This window comes from Sus scrofa, chromosome 17 (genome assembly GCF_054392235.1).
Source record: "Sus scrofa isolate SSC_HxYL_T2T_F1_AM1 chromosome 17, Sscrofa_HxYL_maternal_Yorkshire_Landrace_v2.0, whole genome shotgun sequence".
Taxonomy (NCBI): Eukaryota; Metazoa; Chordata; class Mammalia; order Artiodactyla; family Suidae; genus Sus; species Sus scrofa.
The window spans coordinates 52,558,615-52,579,615 of record NC_139399.1 but is presented as its reverse complement, the minus strand read 5'-3'; the positions used below and the strand labels follow the sequence as shown (position 1 = coordinate 52,579,615).

Below are 21,001 nucleotides of genomic sequence, written 5' to 3'. Positions count from 1 at the left end.
ACAAGTAGATGAGTACATGGATGAATAGATGAGTGTATGGGATTATGGGATAGATGGATAAGTGGAAAGATAGACTATTAAGTGGATGGATGGATGGATGGATGGATGGATGGATGGAAGGAAGGAAGAATAAATGGGCAGGTTTATGAGCTAGATGGGCAGGTAGATGGCCAAATGTATGGTTAAATAGACAAGTTAGTTCTGTTTAATATGGAACAAAGGGAAGCTGTGCCTCAAGTCAGTAGTGTCAGCCAGCTCAGATTCTGCAGTATGTGATTTATGAAGTTTATGGTCTTTTTTTTTTTTTTTTCCTAAGCATAGCTGTCTCCCTGCTCAGGATCTTTGGTCTCAGGCAATCTGTTAGCTTGCAATATCACTGTATCCTTGTAAATTCAGACCTTCAGTAAATCTTCTTCAAGCCTTAGAGAAAGGATATATATGTATACTGTGTTTCGATCATAGAGTAAGAACTATGATCTTTGTCCTGGAAGACTTTGCATTTTAATTTGGAAAACATACTCAATTAATAGAAGCCTGTCAACCGCCATTATTCTGGAGTTGCCTCGAAGCTGGGTCAGGGATAGCACTGGCTTTTGGTGACATCCAGGATAACTCACTACTTGGAAGAGGTGAATTGAAGGTTTAGGAGCGTGTTGTCGTAAGGAGGTAGCCCAAGCAGAGGTGAATCCTAAAGGTTGAGAACAGAAAACCAGAGGGTCCAGAATGTTAAGTGTAGCTGGGACCCAAGAAGGCAGCCTGGGGCTACTGACGGTGAGGAAATACTGGCTCAGGATGGAGGCCTTGTAATTGGTGCAGAAATACACAAAACATTAGAGCTGGTGAGGGGTGACCTCTTTGAGCTTCAGATTCCTCAACTAAAAATGAGAAGAATAGTACCTGCTCCATGCAGCCAGGAGGAAGAGATAAGGCTTGTGGCATCTTCATGCCTGACCCAGTATATTGACCAACATGTATCTATTTTCTTCCTTCCTCGAAGGCAACATTTATGGTCTTAGATTTATGTTGCTACCAAGTCTAGTTACTAACTATATGATCTTAGGCAAGTTATTTAACCTTCTTTGCCTCAGTTTCCTCATCTGTGAAGTGGGGATATTCATAATTCCTAACTCAGGTGAGGGCTACATGAGTTAATATATGAAAAGACCCTAGAGCAATGCCTGGCACATAGTAAGTGCTGCATAAGTATTCTTATTTTATTGCCATTTTTAATATTCCTAAGGAGGTGAATACTTTGTACCTGGTCACCAGAGTGAGAAGCAGAAAACCTTATATCTATGGATGAAGTGGGGACAGAAGCTTCCCTTTACTGAACCCTACTGTACTTCAAGTGTTTAATATAATGTACTATTAATTTAGATAATATAATTTACTTAAAATACTTTGTATATTACATCTCACAGGTAATTGGAATATAATTAAAATTAATGTAATGCTGATGCCCTTTATGACTCTTATGAAAAAATCATTATCCCCCCCCAACCCTGCGATGGAGAAACTGAGGCTCAGATCTATGGCGACTTGCTCAAGGCCATGCAGTTAGCACGTGGTGGTTCTAGGATGCTAAGACATGCCATAGGTCCACTTGTGAAAGCTGTTTCAGCTGGTGGTCACCCATGCCATTCCCCTTGGCACATGGATCAGAAACAGAGGTCCAGGGAGAGGAATCACCTTGTCTAAGATGTCACAGTGAACAAGTGAAAGGGCTGGGATCAGAATGCTGACCTCTCCATCCTCAGCCCAGTGTTCTCGACAATTTGGAGAACACAGATGTCTGAAAGCCTTCATCGAATGGATCCTGAGCTTTCTGCCCTTGAGGAATCACTTTCCCAGGCCCTGGACTCAGAACCAGCAATGACAAAGAGGAATGATCTCCGTACAGTACCAACCTGTATGGTTAGTGGAGGGGATTGTATGACGTGTATGAGCTCTTCCAGTTCCCACCCATCTGTTGGAAGTTATTCACCACTTTCATCATCTAGTGTCACTGTTCATTTGGCCAAAGATATTGAACACTTTTAGGAATGATCAGATCTTGCCGTGCTATGGTTCATTTTCCCGAGCTCAGCCTCTCAAGGAGACATAGGGCTTCCTTTCTACCATGATGTCTTAGCTCTCATATGTCACTTTCCTTCTGGAGCTGTAGAATTTGGCTCTCTTGGTGAATGAGAGAAAGCCTAAAGATGGCCCTGCCTTGGGGGCTTTGGCTAGTTCCTACTTGAGAGGGAGAAATCTGGGGCTCTGAGGACCTGTTCCCAGCCTGTGGATATAAAAACTGCATCTTTCTGTGCCAACCAAACTGGATAACAGAGACAATTAACCAAATCACTCAAGGGGGAAGAAAATTATTCTTGCCTACTCAGACGGTTATTTGGGAATCCGAATTATTCAGCAGTTTTTCTCAATCCACAAATGTATTGATTATTGTCAGTGTAGTGCAGCCTGTAATATAAAAGCATTCTTTATTTTTCTATAAATTACAAAAAGTTATAACAAAGGCAATATCATAGACTTGAGTTTCCTATTGTTCTGAAGCCAAGAATGAGAAGAGAGATCAGAGAAAAGATTACAGAGAGTGATTTTTCAACCATTCTTTGGAGAGTGGAATTTTTAGTCAGGTGAAATCAAATGAAATGCCAATTTATGAAATAGATTAAAATGGAGAGGCTCTGGCTTTGGTAAATGGCAGAGGACCAGCAGCCCTACCTACTCAGCACCCCCTTCTGCTATTACAATGAGGCTGCTCTGCAGAACCCCTGGGCTCCTCAGAGCACATTTTGAAAACTGCTGGTTACAGAGTTCCCTGGTAGCCTAGCGGGTTAAGGACCTGACATTGTCTCTGCTGTGGCTCTGATCACTGCTACGGCACAGGTTCAATCCCTAGCCTTGGAACTCTTCCACACGCCTCAGGCATGGCCAAAAAAAAGGGGAAAAGTACTGATTTCGTTCAACTCATCCAAGTGTCAGATAAGACAAGGCACGGAGAGTCTGTTAAGTTGTCCTCTGTTGAAACTGAAGTTTGGAATTCCCTTCTCTTAGTGCAGTCATCTTTCATGATAAAGTGTGAGTGTCATTTTGATTATCTACTGATAACATCACAAACTATTCCCCCGAGAGTTAGAGACTTAAAAATAAACCATGAAATTTAGTGCTTGGTTTTTCTCATGAATCTCTACTTTAGTTTTAAGGGCATGCCTTGTTTCTGTTCCATGATATCAAGGGTTTCAGTTGGTACAATCCAGTTGGCTGGGGCTGGAATAGCTGGGGGTTGGCTGGCTGTCTCTTTCTCTTCATACAGTCTAGGGCCTCTGTGTGTGACAGCCTCAGGATACTTAGACTCATACATGGAGGGTCAGAGTTGCAAGTGAGAATTCCAAAGACCCAGGTGGAGCTGCATGGCTTCTACTTGTCCTATCCTTGAAAGTCCCAGAAAATAACTCCTACCACAGTCTCTTGGTCACACAGTGCCAGCGCTGATTCAGCATGGGAGGGTACGGCACCTGGGTGCAACTACTGGGAAGTCTGGACCATCGGGGAGCCATCCTGGATGCTGGCCACACGATTTCCTTGCTTTTGGTGTGACCTTACTAAATAGATTCTGATGTGATTTGACCTAGAACAGAGAAGCTAGAAGTCATCATGATTTTCTTTAGATCCTCTGAGCACTAGATCAGATAAACTAATTCTAGAAGGCCACAGAAATCTGGCGCAAGACCAGAAAGTCATAATTACAAGAAAGTTAGTTAACCATCAGAAAGCATTTTCAAAACACTGGAACATCCAAATGTGACGTGGCATCCTCTGCATGAGGATTGAGTTTCTCTGTCATAGGAGAGGTCTCTCTTTTCTTTGACCACTAAAAATATCTGATTCTCAGCAACGGTGACTAGTAGAGAAACTTGCATCTCTTTGAGCTTAGGGATGCTGAAATACTATGTGCAATTCTAAGAACCAAGATTTCATATAAATCTAATTCTTGTTTGTTTGTCTTTTCTTTTTCCCCCTTTTTGGACATTTCCTTCATCTGACTGCCCACCAATATATAGAAGAAATGCTTATTCCTACTCCTATTACTTGTAAGTATCGACCCGGGGTGACTTTGCTTTGTGCCCTGTAAGGCAACCTGTAGCATGCATTTCCTGCACCAACCAAGTGTCTGTTGGTTTCTCATACTTTCCTCTGTCTGAGCCATCTGTAGCCTCAAAGTTTTTATTTTGCCAAGATGTTTTCCGTTTGAAAATGCACTGTCATTGTTCATGTCCATTATGTTTCTGCCATCTTGGATTTTTCCCATGTTTTTGAAGATGTAAGGGGCTGTTTCTCCTTTGTCAGTGTAATTCACTAGTTAGAAATCCTTAGACTCCAGCAAGAGGAAAACATAATCCTTCTGCAGGACTTGCACACATAAAAGAGAATTACTGATCTCAGCAACTTCAGAGTCCATTTGCGTCTACTTGGGGCACATGTAGCCCTAGGGGCTCAGATTAGAAAGAAGTTCGTTGACTTTTTTTTTCCTTTTTAAGGGAGTCTACAGGGAACCATGATTTTATCTAGAACCAGCTTCACAGGTGACAGATACATCCAAGGTCTTTGCTTTGGGCTGGAATTATCTCAGTCTGGTGTTTATCACTAGTTATCTCATGCTATCAGTGCATTTTGTTGGTAATTATAGATGGCTGATTGCCTAACAACTTTTTTGCACTTTCTAAATCAAGATGATGATTTTTCTTATTACCAAACCAGACGTTTTCACAACATGAGGGTAAAGGAGAGAAACTCCATAAATAGATCCTTGGTAATGAAAAGTTAGAAAACCGCTGAATTAGACTCACATTTCTAACATGCATTTTCCACATTTGAAAATTGAGGTCCAGAGAAGTGTGTGAAATCACACATCCAGTTAGCAAAACTCAGGACACCTTGTTCCCTGTAAAGAGTGTTGTCCATCACTCCACATCTTCCTCCACCCCAGGCACACCCAGCCTTGTGAGGAGACCATATCTATTAGCGATCATCTGCTGAAGCCTTCACAGATGAGGATGAACCTGCAAAAGGCTCTCCCATCCCTCTGCTCAGTGTTTTGGGTCCCTGGTCAATGACCCACACAGTGAGCAAATGAGATTCTGGTATCACCACCTTCATGTTGTATAAGAATCAACGAACTCTGATCACCAGCACTGAAAGTACCAGAAAGCTAGCTTTATTTGTTCATTCATTCACTTGACAAACAGGCACTGAACATGTACATTATATTCCAGACACTGTGGCTAGAGAGGTGGCCGGGACTTTGAGTCCCCCCCACATAGTGCTCAAGCCTATCAGAGAGACCAGCATAAAATCAAATACTTGAAATATGGGTGGAGATGGACTTCCATGGACCATGGTAGAGGGGCACTTAGTTAGGTGACTAATTTTTTAGTGGGGCAAGAGATAGATGTCAGTGCTTTTAGGGATGGATTACCCAGTACTGAAGAAATCAGAATTCTGAGCAGGGGAAACAGCATCTGTAAAGGCACAGAGAATGAAACAGTAGGGGGGGGTTGTTGCTCCTGTGGGAAGAGTTACGCAGCTCTGGGTTCAGTCACATGTCCATTGCTCACCAGTTATAGAGCCTTGAGCCTGTTTTATGAATTTTTTGAGCCTCATTCATCTTAAGTCTAAAATAGGGGTAATAGAGCCTAACCTATAGAGAATGAGGGGTTTTGTTAAGTTCCTATCACAAAATTGGCCCTTGTGAAATGTTATTTTTTTTTTTCCCCTCTTCAGAAACCATAAGGAGTCAGGGTAGTAACAGTGGCCCCTGGAAGCTCCTCTGTTCTTCTAGAGGTTCTTATGGCATCGGTGTTCCACAGTGGGTGTGGGCATGTGATGACCCATCACAGCCCCTGGGCGCCTCACTCCCTTAGTCTGTTAGCCAGTGTATCTAGCACTGTTTGGATGCCCACTTTATATCATTCTCTCTGCCTGGGCACTGTGGTGAAATTAAAGATGAACAGTGTGGAGGTACAGGAGACAGATGTGTAAGTACTTGTAGTTCAAGTTGCAGTGATGAACCAGGATCTCTCAGTGGGTTCACATTTGAGTCTAAGTGATAGATCGTCACTCATGGAACTCACACCAACTCAGGAACTGGCCATGGTCAAGGATTCAGAGGAGGAGAAGAAGTGGCAAAGCAGACATATAGGTAAGAAGAAAACCATAAGCACCAAGAGAAGTCCGTTGCAGAAGGAGGACTTTCCAGCAGCAGGTGCTACAGAGACACAGAAGTGGAGGCCTTGGGCATGGCCCTGACATTTGACCAGCAGAAGTCATTTGTACACATGATGGGGGCAGGGTTCAGGAAGGAAGCCAGCCTGTCTAGGACCTATGAGAAGGATAACTTCTTAGCCATTGGGCCCTAAAACAGAGGAGAAACATGAGCCCAGCCACTTGAGGGGCCAGAACGTCTTGGGCACATGTATAGGTGAAATAGAGGAGCCTGTGCAGAAGGGTGAGGTTGAAGGGTGGGGTGCCTAGAGAAGGGATGGTTTAGAGGCAAAGTGGTTGGGGACAGGGAGCCTAGGAGGGAACGTGTGACAGGTCTTTTGAAGCCATAGGATTGAGAGATGTATATAAATGGAGAAGGAACAAAAAAGGAAATGGGACTTCTACAGTCTCCAGAGTCAAAACTCCACTCCACCGTGCCTTAGGTATAGACCTTGAGTGGGTGCATTAAACCCTCTCTACTCAAAGTCTGGTCCATAAACCAGCAGCACTGACATCACCCAGGAGCTTGTTAGAACTGCATCACCCAGTGTCCCAGCTCAGCCCTTGTGAACCAGAACCTGCATTGTAACAAGATCCCCAGTGATTCAGTTGCACATTAAGTTCAAGAAGCACTGGTTTAACTGGTCAGTTGTCTTGTCTACAAAAGAGGAAAGAAAATACCTTCCTCACAATGGCTGGAAATTCACCCAGTCCTTCTACAAACCTCAGAATCTTCTGTGAAAGAGAAAGTCTCCAACACACTTTGGCTGAACATCTTTTCAGTGAAATCCATATTTTTCCATTCAACAAGTATTTGTGGGGTTCTCATTTATGTGCCTGACTCTGATCAAGGTTCTTGGTTAAAAGAGTGCAATGAACAAAAAATCCCTGCCCATGTGAGGATATTTAGTGGAGAGAGGATCGGAGAAAAGCAGTACAGATGTTATGTAATGGCCAAGAGAGAGAAGGAGAAGAAAACAGATAAACCAGGGGGAGAGGACATAAAATGTGAATGGGGGAGAAAGAGAGGAATTTGTTTGCAAAACCAGGAGGTCCCCAAGGGCTCTCTCTTATTGAAAGATCCCATTCCCAAGACCAAGGGCTACAAACTTTTCCGGAAGGAGCCAGTAATAAATATGTTTTGCTTTGTGGGTTCATACAGTCTCTGTTGCATCTACTCAGCTCTGATGTTGTAACATGAAAAATAGCCATTAGACAATATATAAATCTGTGAGCATGGGCGTGTTCCAAAAAAACTTTATTTAAAAGAATCAGACAGTGGGGCAGATTTGTCTGGGGGCCACAGCCTTCCTATCCCTTCCCCGGACTTTTGAGACAAAGAGAGGATGGGCTTCAAGAATCATCCTGTTCTACGAGCTCCATCAAGTGCTTTATCACGTGTTGGGTATTGCAGGCACAAAGTGAATGTGGGGCAACTTAACCAGCCTAGAAGGAGGCAGAGGTTGGAAAGAATTCCCAACTAGTAGTTATGATGTGCTGGGTGCATCTAACATTCATAATAAGCCCTGCCAGGTACATCTTATTGTGTTGAGTCTGTTTAGACGTTGAGACTGAGGTGTGAGGACTTGTCTCTACCCCACAGGATGTGGCAGGGGTAGGGTTTAAATCCAGGACCACATCCTGCCAAGCCCTGCCTATCCTTCTCACCGGGAGGATGGCCAGGGCGTGGTTCTGCCCGGACCACGTGCCTGAAGAGCCCTTGGCGAGTCTATGGGAGAGCCAGGATTCCAGTGGAAGTCTGCCTGTCCAGCCTCTGTCCTGTGAAGGGACATCACCACCTTGCTCAGGACAAGAAGTGGTACCTCCCCCTGGCTGGCAAGGAGGCCCTTGAGGCTGAACTGTCTCCTCTGTCCTATGATTTGCCATGGGGTCAGAGCGGGGAGCACTGGGCTGCCCAATCAGTGGTAACCAAAGGGTAAGAGTGAGGGGTGACCGCAGTGCAGATGACCAGGATAAACAGAGCTGTAGATAAAAGGCTCTTTGGGACCCAGGGACAGAGGGATGCAGGATGGGGTCCTTCACTGTCTAGTACACATTTAACAATGAGAATCAGGAGTTCCCGTCGTGGCACAGTGGAAACAAATCCGACTAGGAACCATGAGTTTGCGGGTTCGATCCTTGGCCTTGCTCAGTGGGTTAAGGATTCGGCGTTGCCATGAGCTGTGGTGTAGGTCGAAGACATGGCTCAGATTTGGCATTGCTGTGGCTCTGGCGTAGGCTGGCGGCTACAGCTCTGATTCGACCCCTAGCCTGGGAACCTCCATGTGCCGTGGGTAAGGCCCTAAAAAGGACAAAAGACAAAAAAAAAAAAAAAATGAGAATTGTGTGGATATGGGTGTCAGATCACAATTCTCAGTCTGATTCTTCTGTCAGATTGTTCAAACCTTGAGCAATCAAGGACTCACTCTGAGCCTCAGTTTCATTATCTGCAAAATAGCGGTAACAGCAGTGACTCCCCAGCATTTCCATGAGGCATAATGAACGAGCACTTCTGTAGAGATGCCAACACCAAGTAGGTATTTTATAAACAGCAGCTATTAGTCCTCACATCCTGAGCTGACAGAAATGCTTCTCTTGAATTCCTTTTTGGCTTTCTGTAGTAAAGCAACACCCAACAACTTCAGTGTCTGCGTTTTAAAAGGATATTAAGACTTGCTGTGTATTCACGGGTTTATTTACCTCAGGGTGTGTGATGGGCACAGTGATTGTTTTGAACAGAGACATTTTAGTGTAATAGTACTTGAAAAGGCACTCAGATGCCACCCAGTCTGGCAGAGAGAAAGCGCTTAACTGTTTCCCTTTGCCCCGAGCAAATGCCTCAAGTGCGTGTCACAGAGGCGGGTCCCTCGTGGGCTGGTCTCTAGAGGTGTGCAGACGTTCTGGAACTCTTAGGCTTTTAGTGTCCTTCCCTTTTCTCCCCATTTCAACATATTTCAATTCTCCATCTCTTCTTCAAGGTCCTGATCAAACACTCACGCTGATTCTTTCCACCTGCGGTTGGTGTCGCTTTTCCGCAGCTCTCGATGAAGTTGCCTTGTGATCATGGGAGGAATGGCTTAAGGATATTTCTTGTATATCAGAGCGATCCCCCAGTGTCCCTAACCACACAGTGAACCCCCAATAAACACGTGGAAGGAGTGAAAGAACAAGATGGAATTAAAAGACTAATAGCTAAAGTCAACAGGGACATGATCTGTTCTTGGGGGAAAAAAAGTAACAATTTTTAGATCCCTCCAGACACTCTGCCTTCCTTGCTCCTGTGGCTTTAAGGCAACTTTTGCTCCTGTTGAGCATCTGTGACCTAAACAAACACTTAACTTTTTCTGTGTCTCAGTTTCCTAATACAGCCAGTGGAGCTTAAAAATGCATACCTCCCAGAGATCTTGCAAGGATCCAATGAGATAACATTTGGAAAATGCCTTGCACTTACTAGGTCCTCAACCAAAGTAAGAAACTGCTTCTTTTTCTCAGATGCATACACCTTGGCACATCAGAGGCTGTTGCAAATCCACTAACATTGCCTCAGTACATTTAAAGAGGACTTTAAAATGATGATATCAAGAGATACTCAAAAAGTGTTTTATCTAATTCGTCAGTCACTTCAAATAAAAATGAAGAAAAATAGAAAGAGAAGGAAACCTTTAAAGGAAACATTTAAAGATGATAAGTATCAATTACCAAAAGCTGACAGAAAATACATTGACAGGTGAAAATAAAAAGCATTTCCATGAAGGCAAGATAAAGACAGCTGCCATGCTGCTCCCTGCTGCCCTTCAGCCAAGGGGAAGACCTTGGTGAGAATTCCGATTCCGGGGCCTCACCCCCGATCTACGCAGTCACTTTGAAAGCGTGGCCTGAGAATACGCATTTTTACACACAACACAGATGAATGTGTTCCATGCCGACTTTGAGAACAACTTCTCTCCTGAGTCTCACATCTCTCTGCTGTAACCGTCCCTTTCTCAGTGTCACACCTTGCACCTGCAGTGTCCTCTTCCTGGCATGCCTACCCACCTTCCATGCCTGGAACATTCCAGTATCATTAAAAAGGGAAAGATATCACTGTCCTATTTAGGTGGCCCTCCTCAGCTCCCACAGACCATATCCAGAGTCCTGGGCTCCTGATGGGTTTTGTGTTCACCCTTCATTCACCCATTGCTTCGCTCACAAACCATTCTCAGGTTATACTGCCCTGAGTGTCTTTTCACAACTGTCTTCTTGTCGACAAGGACTCTGTATCACTTATCTTTCATTTCCTAATGACTAACTCAGGGCCCAGAACAAATCAGCCATCATAAGACTGAGTTGATTGTGTAAATGAACACACACAAGTGGCTGTATGTGTGAGGTTGAAACCCTCTATTCTGTCTGATCTCCCACTGAGTTAGAGTATTCCATTCTCTAGAAGTTAGTTAGTATCCCCACCTTTTTTTGAGCACACCCATAACACGTGTAAGTTCCAGGGCCAGGGATTGAACCTGTGCCACAGCATGACCTGAACTACAGCTGTGACAATGTTGAATTGTTAACCACTAGGCCACCAGGGAACACCACTCTGTTTTCAGTTATTTTGGCATATGGTGATGGCGGGACTTTCAGATCACTGTAGATTGGTTTTAGGTTTAGAAGTGTATTTGCCTGTCACAATTATAAATGCATAAAATTAATGAATGCGGTGAAACAAGATAGATATAAATGTGCTGGGTTAGATCATGTGTACAGATAAATGTGGATAGGGATTACAGCTGAATGGATGCTTTATTGTTTATTCTATTGAATTAGAGTCTAAACACATCTGTCATGAATACCAAAGAGAGCAAATCTATAAGTCAGAGGCTCTGTCACCTTAATCAGGGAAAATGCAAATGAGTGTTTCTCTTCCAAAGGCAGCAAAAGATGTTTCTACTTCATTTTTAAGTTTAGACTTTAAATTTTTTATTAAAGTACAGTTAATTTACAATGTTGTGCCAATTTCTTCTGTACAGCACACTGACCCATTCATACATATATTTATATATAATATACACACACATTCCCTTTCTTACATTATCTTCCCTAGAGACTGGATCGAGTTCCCTGTGCTGTACAGCAGGACCTCATTGCCTATCCATTCTGAATGTCATAGTTTGCATCTACTAACCCCAAACTCCCCCATCCATCCCACTCCCTCCCCTCTCCCCCTTGGCAACCACAAGTCTGTTCTCTATGTCTGTGAGTCTGTTTCTGTTTCGTACATAGGCTAATTTGTGCCATATTTTAGATTCCACATTACCATGTAATAAGTGACATTGTATGGTATTTGTCTTTCTCTTTTTGACTTAGCTCACTTAGTATGAGAATCTCTAGTTCCATCCATGTTGATGCAAATGGAATTATCTCATTGTTTTTTATGGCTGAGTAGTATTCCATTGTGAATATGTATCACATCTTCTTAATCCACTCATCTGTCAATGGACATTTGGGTTGTTTCCATAGCTTGGCTATGGTGAATGGTGCTTCTATGAACATATGGATGTGTCTCTCTCTTTGAATTATAGTTTTGTCCAGATATAGGCCCAGGAGTGTAATTGCTGGATCATATTGTAGTTCTATATTCAGTTTTCTGAGAAACCTCCATACCGTTTTCCATAGTGATTGTACCAATTTACATTCCCACCAACAGTGCAGGAGGGTTCCCTTTTCTCCACACCTTCTCCAACATTTGTTATTTGTAGACTTACTCATGATGGCCATTCTGACCAGTGTAAGGTGGTACCTCATTGTAGTTTTGATTTGCATTTCTCTAATAATTTAAACTTTATTTTTAAAACCAACCAGATGCCAACAATGCCTTGAGACTTTAAAAAGGTCTGTGATTCTAAATGCTTCTGTTCTGTAAACATAATTGAACTTTAAAAAGGAGGTAAAGGAGTTAGGGATTCTCCACTGACAGAGAGGAGTGACCTAGTGAAGCCAGGTTGGAAGGAGGGGTTTCTGTGGACAGTGTTGTGATGTGCTACCAAGATCCCCCTTCAAGAGTGGGCCTACCTCCCAGTTGCTAAAAGTGCTGCCAACAGACAGCTCTTGGCTCACAGGCCCCTTTGGGACCACGTGCTCTTCAGAACTACCTCATCCAGGATCATTCAATAGCTGGTCAATAGCTGACTTTTACAGGCATGTGAAAATCAGCCCAGAGTCAAGGCTCCCCATGGGGTTGGCTTAAGCCTTCACTGGAACTACATCACCATTCACCTGCCCTTCTGCCCCTTCCCTCCCTCCCCTCCCCCTCTTACCCCTCCCCTCCCTTTCCCCTCCCTCTCCTTCCCCTCCCTTCCCCTTCCCATCCCTTTCCCTCCCCCTCCTTCTCCTCCTACCCTCCTCTTCCCTCCCCTCCTCTCTGCTTTTCTTCCCTTCACTTCACCAGATGTTGACCCCAGAAGCTCCTCCTAAAATATCTCCTGCATGTCAATCTGTCTGAGTCAAATTTCCTGGGACACCCCCATTAGCTTTTCTTCATTTCGGTCACTGGACACAAGTGGATTGGAGTATGCGTGTGCCTCTGCCTTGAACAAGCTTATTCATTGCTAGAGACACTTTATATACAAACAAATTGGGTCACCACTTTGTGGACCACTGATGATAAGTGAGCTCTTCTTGGAGTTCCTGCTGTGGCTCAGTGGTAACGAAACCAACCAGTATCCATGAAGACGTGGATTCGATTCCTGGCCCCTCCTAGTGGGTTAAGCATCCAGTGTTACCGTGTGCTGTGGTGTAGGTCACAGACGTGGCTCGGATCTGGCATTTCTGTGGCTGTGGTGTAGGCTGGCAACTGCAGCTCCGATTCAACCCCTAGCCTGGGAACCTCCATATGCCATGGGTGCAGCCCTTAAAAATAAAACAAAATAAAATAAAAAGCCCTTCCTTAGGCAGTCATCCATCTGCAGGCATTTGCTTCTCACCCGTGCCCATGCTGGGCAGAAGGGCTATGGACATCTTCATATATAAGTCTTGCCTGGGGGAGCTCACGTTGTACCCCAGGAGAGTATAGTAAGATCCTTAGGAGAGAGCTGGGGTCAGAAATGCCCCTTCACAATGTGTCACCAGGGCAGGAATGGATTTAATTCTGAAAGCACTTGCCTCCAGCTAATATCCGCAAACTGAGATGACTCTTACAGCCAGGGCTGTAGCAAAGATAGGATCCTGAGACGCACAAACTGGAAAATGCCTTTCTAAGTGTTGCAGCTTAGTGCTTTTAATGGAAGGCAGTGCTGTAGTTAAGCTTTGCAATGTTGATAATGATGATAATGATCACATCTTGTTTATATATACAGCTTTATCTCTTCCAAAGTACTTTCCCACTTATTACCTAGTTGTCTGGCTGGGCTTGGAGGTACTTAGCAAGATATTATGAGACAAGATATTATGAGATTGTGCTGCATAGGAAAGAGCCTTGGGCCCTCCAGCTCCACATTTTCAGTTAAGATTTTTAACTCCATCTCAGCCTCAGTTTCTCATCTGTAAAATGGGGGTAATAACGCCTACACGTCAGAACAGCTGTGACATTTAAATGACATATTCTTTCATCCACAAGCATTTATTGAGAAATTCCTTTGTGCTGAGCACTGAGCTAGGCATTAAGTATATAAAAAGAAATAACCCTTCACTCAAGGAGCTCACGACTTAAAAAGATGACTTGGACATGTTAACAAATAGTCATATAATAATGCTATAAATACATAAAAGAGGAAAGAAGAAAACAAGTCACTGATTGTTCTTCAAAGTTATCATGAGCTAAAGAGCCAAATAGAATACCTGGTATAGGGCAGAGGCAAGATATTTTCCTGAAGAAATAGTATATTCACCCACTTTTCTGCTTGGCCTCATTATCTTGAAATACATACACGCAGACATGTGCATGTGTGAACGTGCACACACACATCTTATAACTAGGTAAGTGATGGGGGGGGAGTGGGAGGGATGGGGAGCTTGGGCTTATCAGACACAACCTAGAATAGATTTATAAGGAGATCCTGCTGAATAGCATTGAGAACTATGTCTAGATACTCATGTCGCAACAGAAGAAAGGGTGGGGGAAAAACTGTAACTGCAATGTATACATCTAAGGATGACCTGACCCCCTTGCTGTACAGTGGGAAAATAAAAAAAAAAAAAATAACTAGGTAAGTGATATGCTAGAAAAAAACTTGAAAAGGGAAAAGAAAAAAAAGAGAAAGAAAAGACTGGAGTAGGAAGGAAAAAGTTTGAATACCAGTTCCACTGTCTAGCAGCGGGGAGTCCTAGGCACCCTGCATCCAATTTTCCCATCTGTGAAATGGGAATGACAGTGCTCAACTCTTGTGATCGTCTTAAGAAATTAAATAATATAATGTATGTGCCATTTTGTTTTCATTTCAATTACATATCTTCGGGCTGTTGCCATATATCAAATGATTAAATGGTTGAGCTAAGCTAGAATATAGCAGTGGTTGAGTGTGTCAGGGATTTTTTTTTTTTTAACATCAAAATATAAGTTACATGAAAGAAGAATTTGCCACATAGAATGAGCTATGGCAGTTGTAGATGGCAGTTCTTCAACTCACTAAATTCTTCTTCTCTGAACAGCCGGGTAGGACACTCTTCCTCCTGGCATCCATCCCTGATGATTTCAATGAGCGAGATCAGAATCAATTCATGATTCTGGCAAAAACCACAGGTATACAATGTCATTTTAACACAGAACACTTTGTAGACCATTTGGCAGAGAAAAGCCTGCAGTGGAAGACAGAAGGGCTATCCTGGAGGGTTGAGGGACGGGCTTGTCCTTTGTGAGGTGGCTGCCAGAACCTGCCTTAAAAGAGGCCTGGTTTGGAGTTCCTGTCATGGCTCAGTGGAAACAAATCTGACTAGTATCCATGAGGATGCTGGTTTGATCCCTGGCCTTGCTCAGTGGGTTAAGGATGCAGCGTTGCCTTGAGCTGTGGTACAGGTCGCAGACAGGGCTCAGCTCTAGCATTGCTGTGGCTGTGGCATAGGCCAGCGGCTATGGCTCCAATTGGACCCCAGGCCTGGGAATCTCCGTATGCTACAGGTGTGGCCCTAAAAAGACAAAAAAAAAAAAAAAAAAAAAAAAGAGGCCTTTTCTCTGAATGCAGAAGAGGCCACTCTGCTCTGGACAGTCCCCTTGGGAACCATGCCTCCTTCCTGGAAACAAAGCTCAGAGGAAGCAGTGTGTGTTCACAGAGGGCAGCCAAATGGGAAGGGGGCCACAAGCCACAACCTAGAAGCAAAGATTAGGGGACTGATGCCATTGCTCTCGAGGGGTGCCTAACCATATACAAGTTCCCCGGGTTATTCTAGTCTGAAACCAAGGTTGAGAGCCACCCATCTGGGACAGTTTGAGAATCCAGGATTATGGGATAAAGGCATTTTGAAGATTAGCGTGAAGATTGGTCTGGTGAACCAATCCAGAACCTGAGTTGAACATCTGGCCCCATGGGATCATCAAAGAGACACGGCTTTGGTTATCATGTTGGAACCTGAGTGTGGAGGGCAGAGCCCAGAGAACATGGAAGCTATTTGATGGCACTATTTCCTACAGATAAGGAAATAGCCCGATGCTATTCACAAATGTGTAGAGACCATTGAATAAATGGCAAAAATGCCCCCAGGCACATTGTAAAAGAGTATTTAATTTCTCATAACAATGACCCCTCACGGTGGTGGTGGTGGAGTAAAGACCCCTTCGGTCTCCTGAGAAAGATTTGTTCATAACTATTCTCTCCATTAATGAAACCGCAGGTGGCTCAGTGCTTATTACAAAATCTTTTTATCAGGAGAAAACAACATGGGAGCATGCTTCTTTGTGAAGCAGTTTTTTCTTCCAAAGCCTTTGAAACACTGTCCAGAACATTCTAAGGGAACAGGAATTAGGGGACATATTACAGTCACCCATGTTTTTTAAGGGGAAAAATGGAAAGATTAGTGTGGTCAATACCCTGTGTTTACTGGGAGACGTGATTTCTGTCAACAGTGAAAATATGGTTGGATTAAGGTTATAAACCAAATTGAGCCTCAAGATGAAAGAAGGCTTATTTTGTTTTGGAAGACAGCTTAGTAACAATGCACTTTTCTAGAAATGGAGAAAAGCTAAGACTGTCTACACTTTTTTAGTTTTTTTTTTTTTTTCTTGCTTCTCCATGTCATTTATCATTCGGACATCTACTGATGAGAGAAAGAACTTCCGGTGAAAAATCTCAGCTCAGATATGGTTGATACAGGATTTCATATATTCTTTTGTCTTATCTTTGCTTTACACAGCAAAACCATCATGAAAATGTGGGATCTAAGGTTTTCCAGGAGATCCATGGCTGATTCAAAGTATATACATCTACTCTATCGCCATGCAGGTGTCTACCAGACATCTAGGCTGGAGGCAATTTGCTCAATAAATAAGACTTCTGTAATCTCATCTCCCACTCCTTGGGTATTAAATAGCACTTTTCCTTAGCTCTCAATGGTGAGGAAAACAGTACTCGAGACATAGGATCAGCGTTGAAGTAAAAAGAGCATGCACTACATTTGGAATTCTAGACATTTCTAGAGACTTCTCAGAGCCTCTGTTTCCACATAATACTAAGTACTACCACAGCAGTACCAAATTTGGAAGGTTGCTGTGGGGAGTTACCAGGATTACGTAAGATAATGTAATACCTGTATAAGGTCTGGTTCTATGTCTGGTACATAGGTAGGTGCTCAGTACATTGTAGTTATTTTTTTTATTGGAATATAGTTGATTTACAACATTGTGTCAGTTTCAAGTGTACAGCAACATGAATCAGTTATGCATATACGTATACATATATCCATTCTTTTTCAGATTTGTTTCCCATGAATCAGTTACGCATATATGTATACATATATCCATTCTTTGTCAGACAGAATATTGAGTAGATTTGTTGCTTGTCTATTTTATGTATAGTAGTATGTATATATATATATATATATATATATATATATATATATATATATATGTTGTGGTTATTATTAGTAGTATATTTTGTATTATATTATTAGGTCTACTCATGTTTTGCAGTTTACCAAGTACTTTCATATAGATAATCTCATGAAATATTTGAGTCACTCCAGAGAGGAAGTATTTTAAGTGTAAGGAAGTGGAGGCTCACCAAACTGACCAGGACACAGGGTATATGAAGACAGAAATCCATGGAACAGAGAGTTGTCAATTCCTGGTGCTGAGTTCTTCTCATGGGTTGGGGTGGGCGTGATAAGAATTCTGAAGGAAGCAGCTTTACATGGCAGCAAAACTAATAAGAATTAACAGGTCCAAGGTCGGTATCTCCCTGAAAGTTTATAACTATTGCTCCAAAGTGTAATGGGGGGGGGGGACCTATACCAACCACTTCATTCCTTTTAATATGCTCATTGTATAAATGGAACAAGAATCAAGCAGGAACAAGGTCATTCATCTTGTTACAACTGTGTGCCGTTGTATAATCTGCACTGGAGAACTAAGAACAAAGTTTAAAGAGAGGATAAGGTTGGAGTTACCTTTCTGACTTTTAAAAATAGGCCTAGTGAGTCCTGCTTTTAATTCTACACAGAGCAACTCTTTTGTCTCTTAACATGTTTTTGCTTATAATGACTTATAAATAGGCTTGGGCCATGGAGAGGATTTTATTCAAATTCAGCTATGCCCGACATAGGGAAATGATGATTTTAAAATATACATAGACAGTTGTGATATTTAATATGACAACAGGTCCAGGCTTTCATTTTCTGAGCAGTTAAGGTTTGAAGGCTTCCCCCGCATCCTTCTTTCTTTAAGAATAAGTGTACAATAGCATTTTAGAGTCAGCTTGTTGATGTCTGCAAGAAGTCCTGCTGGGTTTGGATTGGGCTTGCATTGAATCAGTTTGGTGAGATCTGTCATCTTAACAATATGGAGTCATCTGGCCCAGGAATATGGCAGGTCTCTTCATTTTTATGGTTTGCTTGAATTTCTTTCATTACCCTCTTGTAGTTTTCGGCATGCAGGCCCCGTGCATGTTTTGGTGGAAATATGCCTGTATATCTCCTGTTTTTCCATGCTATTGTAAATGGTAGTTATTTTTATTTCATATTATAATGGCTCATCATTATTATATAGAAATGAGATTGATATTTGTATATTAGAAAATAAATGTAGGGAGTTCCCTTGTGGCGCAGCAGGTTAAGGATCCAGCATTGTCACTGTAGCAGCTTGGGCTGCTGCTATGGCACAGGTTCGATCCCTGGCCCGAGAAACTAACACATGGCATGGGCTCAGCCTAAATAAATAAATAAACATAGAGACAAACAAAAAAAGGACAAGAGAGGACTCAGGTGAAGAAATAGTAACGCACTTCGCACATACAAGGCTGTTGCAAGAAAGGTGGCTTAGGCTAACCCAGGCCAGGTACTTAGTAAAGTACCCATCTTAGTAAAGTACCTATCAAAATGTTAGTTCCCATCTGTCTTGCCTTCTCATGTTCTGTGTTGCTCTAAAAGCCAGCCCTGTTCCATATGTGGAAGTTATGAAACAGAATTGAGTTGTGAGGACTCATTGTTAAGTAGACCTGGGCTCTTGGCGCTGCCATATCTTATATCTTAGTTATGTGGTCCTGAGCATGTTTCTCCTGTTCTCTGGTCTTCTGTTTCCTGCACTGTATGTAACGTGGGGCTGATACAAGGTAAGGTGGTAACCTGAGCAGAGCACAGCACCTGGTACCTGACATGTTCAGGGAAAGTTAGCTGTTCTCATTGCTTTGGTGTTGGTTGTTGTTGTTGTTGTTTTGGCCACATCTGTGGCAGGCGGAAGTTCTCAGACTAGGGATCGAACTCATGCCTCTGCAGCAACCCAAGCTACTGCCGTAACACCACCAGATCCTTAAATGTTAGGCCACCAGGGAACTCTTTGGTTGTCATTAAATCACAAGGAGGAAGATACTAGAGAAGCATAAAGAAGAACTTTCTAACAGTGCTTGTCCAAAAATAGAACAGGCTGAATGTAAGGTAGTGAGTCTCCCGTCAGCAGAGAAGGGACCACCCCTATAGAGGATGCCACTGGGGAGGTCAGGCTTACCAAGAGCTTTCCCTTGTGCTGAGGGACTGCAATACCATCATCACTTCCACCCTCACCCGCTGTGGCATTAGAAGCAAGGGGTAGCCATTCTGGGTCTCCCCAGGTCACCAAGACGCTTGACCCACAGACACAAAGAGCTTGAAGCAGTAGACAGAAATAGTACCTTTGGGGGGGGAGGGTCAGAGCAGACATATCTTTCCATCAACTGCAGTTTATGATTGCACATTATATTCAATTGCTTTCTTTAGGAGGTTGGTTTGAGACCTGTCATCTCCAGCCCAGGGCCATCCATTCTGGCTCCTCCCCAGGAGTACAGACAGACCAGCCGCCTTCCTAGTGTACACTAATTAATTTATCTCATGCTTGTGATTTTATGGCGCGTAAGTGCCGGAGCATTTCTGTTTATTCTTCTCCCTGCAAAGCACCTCACATTGCATAAAGACCATGAATCTCCACTGCAAACGCCGTCTGTCTTGGACTAGCAAACAGCCCGCTGGCTGCCTGTCGTCTTGCTGGCACTGCCTCTTACAGCCAAAGTAATACATCCATTAATTTATCCTTAATGACATTTTGACATTCCAATCAGTTCATCAGATGTTCCTTATGCAAGACTTTTCCCACACGGCCAGGGCCAGGGTGCCAGGCCACTCCTGATGCATAATGCATGAGACTGCTGTACCACTCAGGACCCTCTAACGGACAGACACATCTGCTATTTGCAAACAGTGTGTTCCTAACAGCCCTGGCTCCCCAGGTGATCCACAGCACTGCCTTTAGGGCCATTTTCTTCTATGTGTCCAGCTAGCTGTGCTCAGCAGAAGCTGGTCACTTCCAGGAGAGATGTTCTGGTTCAGAAACATACATACAACAGTGCTATGGCGGAATGCGATGGGGGTGGGGGGTAAGAATATGCCAACCCCCTGCCATGCTTAGGGACTTAGAGCAGCTTTAATTCCACTAATTCAGGTGGGAGATGGACCTGTAACAACCCAAACATCTTGAGTTTCATTACCCTGCTGCTACTTAAAAATAACGATTGCAAAGACATTCTGATAACAATAATGGATATCAAAGAAGAAAGGAAAATTATCTTAATACGTACAATCTAACACATCAGTTTAGCTATACTCTCTTAGAGTGGTAATCATGAGGTACAGTTTTATTTTCCAGGGTTTTTTTTAACTTAATGTAATCCAGTTATCACTTTTTTCATGTTGTTACATAGTTATCTCTTTTATGGCAGGCCATCATTTTAATGGCTGCATAATATTCCATCCAGGGGATGCACCATAATTTATTGAACCAGCCCCCTATTATTAGACATTTATGAGGCTGTAACTGATCACTGGCTGTCCAAGAGAAGAAGCAGAGCAAGCTGAGGAAGAGAGTAAGGTTCTGCAGGCTGAGGAACCTGGTCTTGAATCCCATCTGGTTGGTCCCTTTACCTGCTTTAGGCATTCAGAATGAACCCTCTGGGCCTCAGATTCCTCATCTATAAAACGAAAGAAACAATCACCACTTTATAGTGTTGTAGTGAGGATTACAGGTATTTGCAAGGTACCTAGCGCGTGGTAATATTTACTACATGTTCCACTGTCACATTCATGGGAATTTACT

General features: G+C 43.1%; 1 protein-coding gene across 14 annotated transcripts in view; it reads left to right on the top strand.

Annotated features, from left to right (window-relative positions):
* PTPRT (protein tyrosine phosphatase receptor type T) overlaps positions 1-21,001 on the top strand; it is a 1,176,585-nt gene that overhangs the window by 1,008,319 nt on the left and 147,265 nt on the right. For 6 of the 14 annotated variants that reach the window (XM_085003957.1, XM_085003961.1, XM_021078123.2 and 3 more), the window contains one exon: positions 4,065-4,094. The exons of the other annotated variants lie outside the window; for them this stretch is intronic. In XM_085003957.1, the coding sequence (XP_084860083.1) occupies positions 4,065-4,094 (30 nt within the window). The remainder of the gene's footprint in view (positions 1-4,064; positions 4,095-21,001) is intronic. 14 annotated transcript variants of the gene reach the window in all.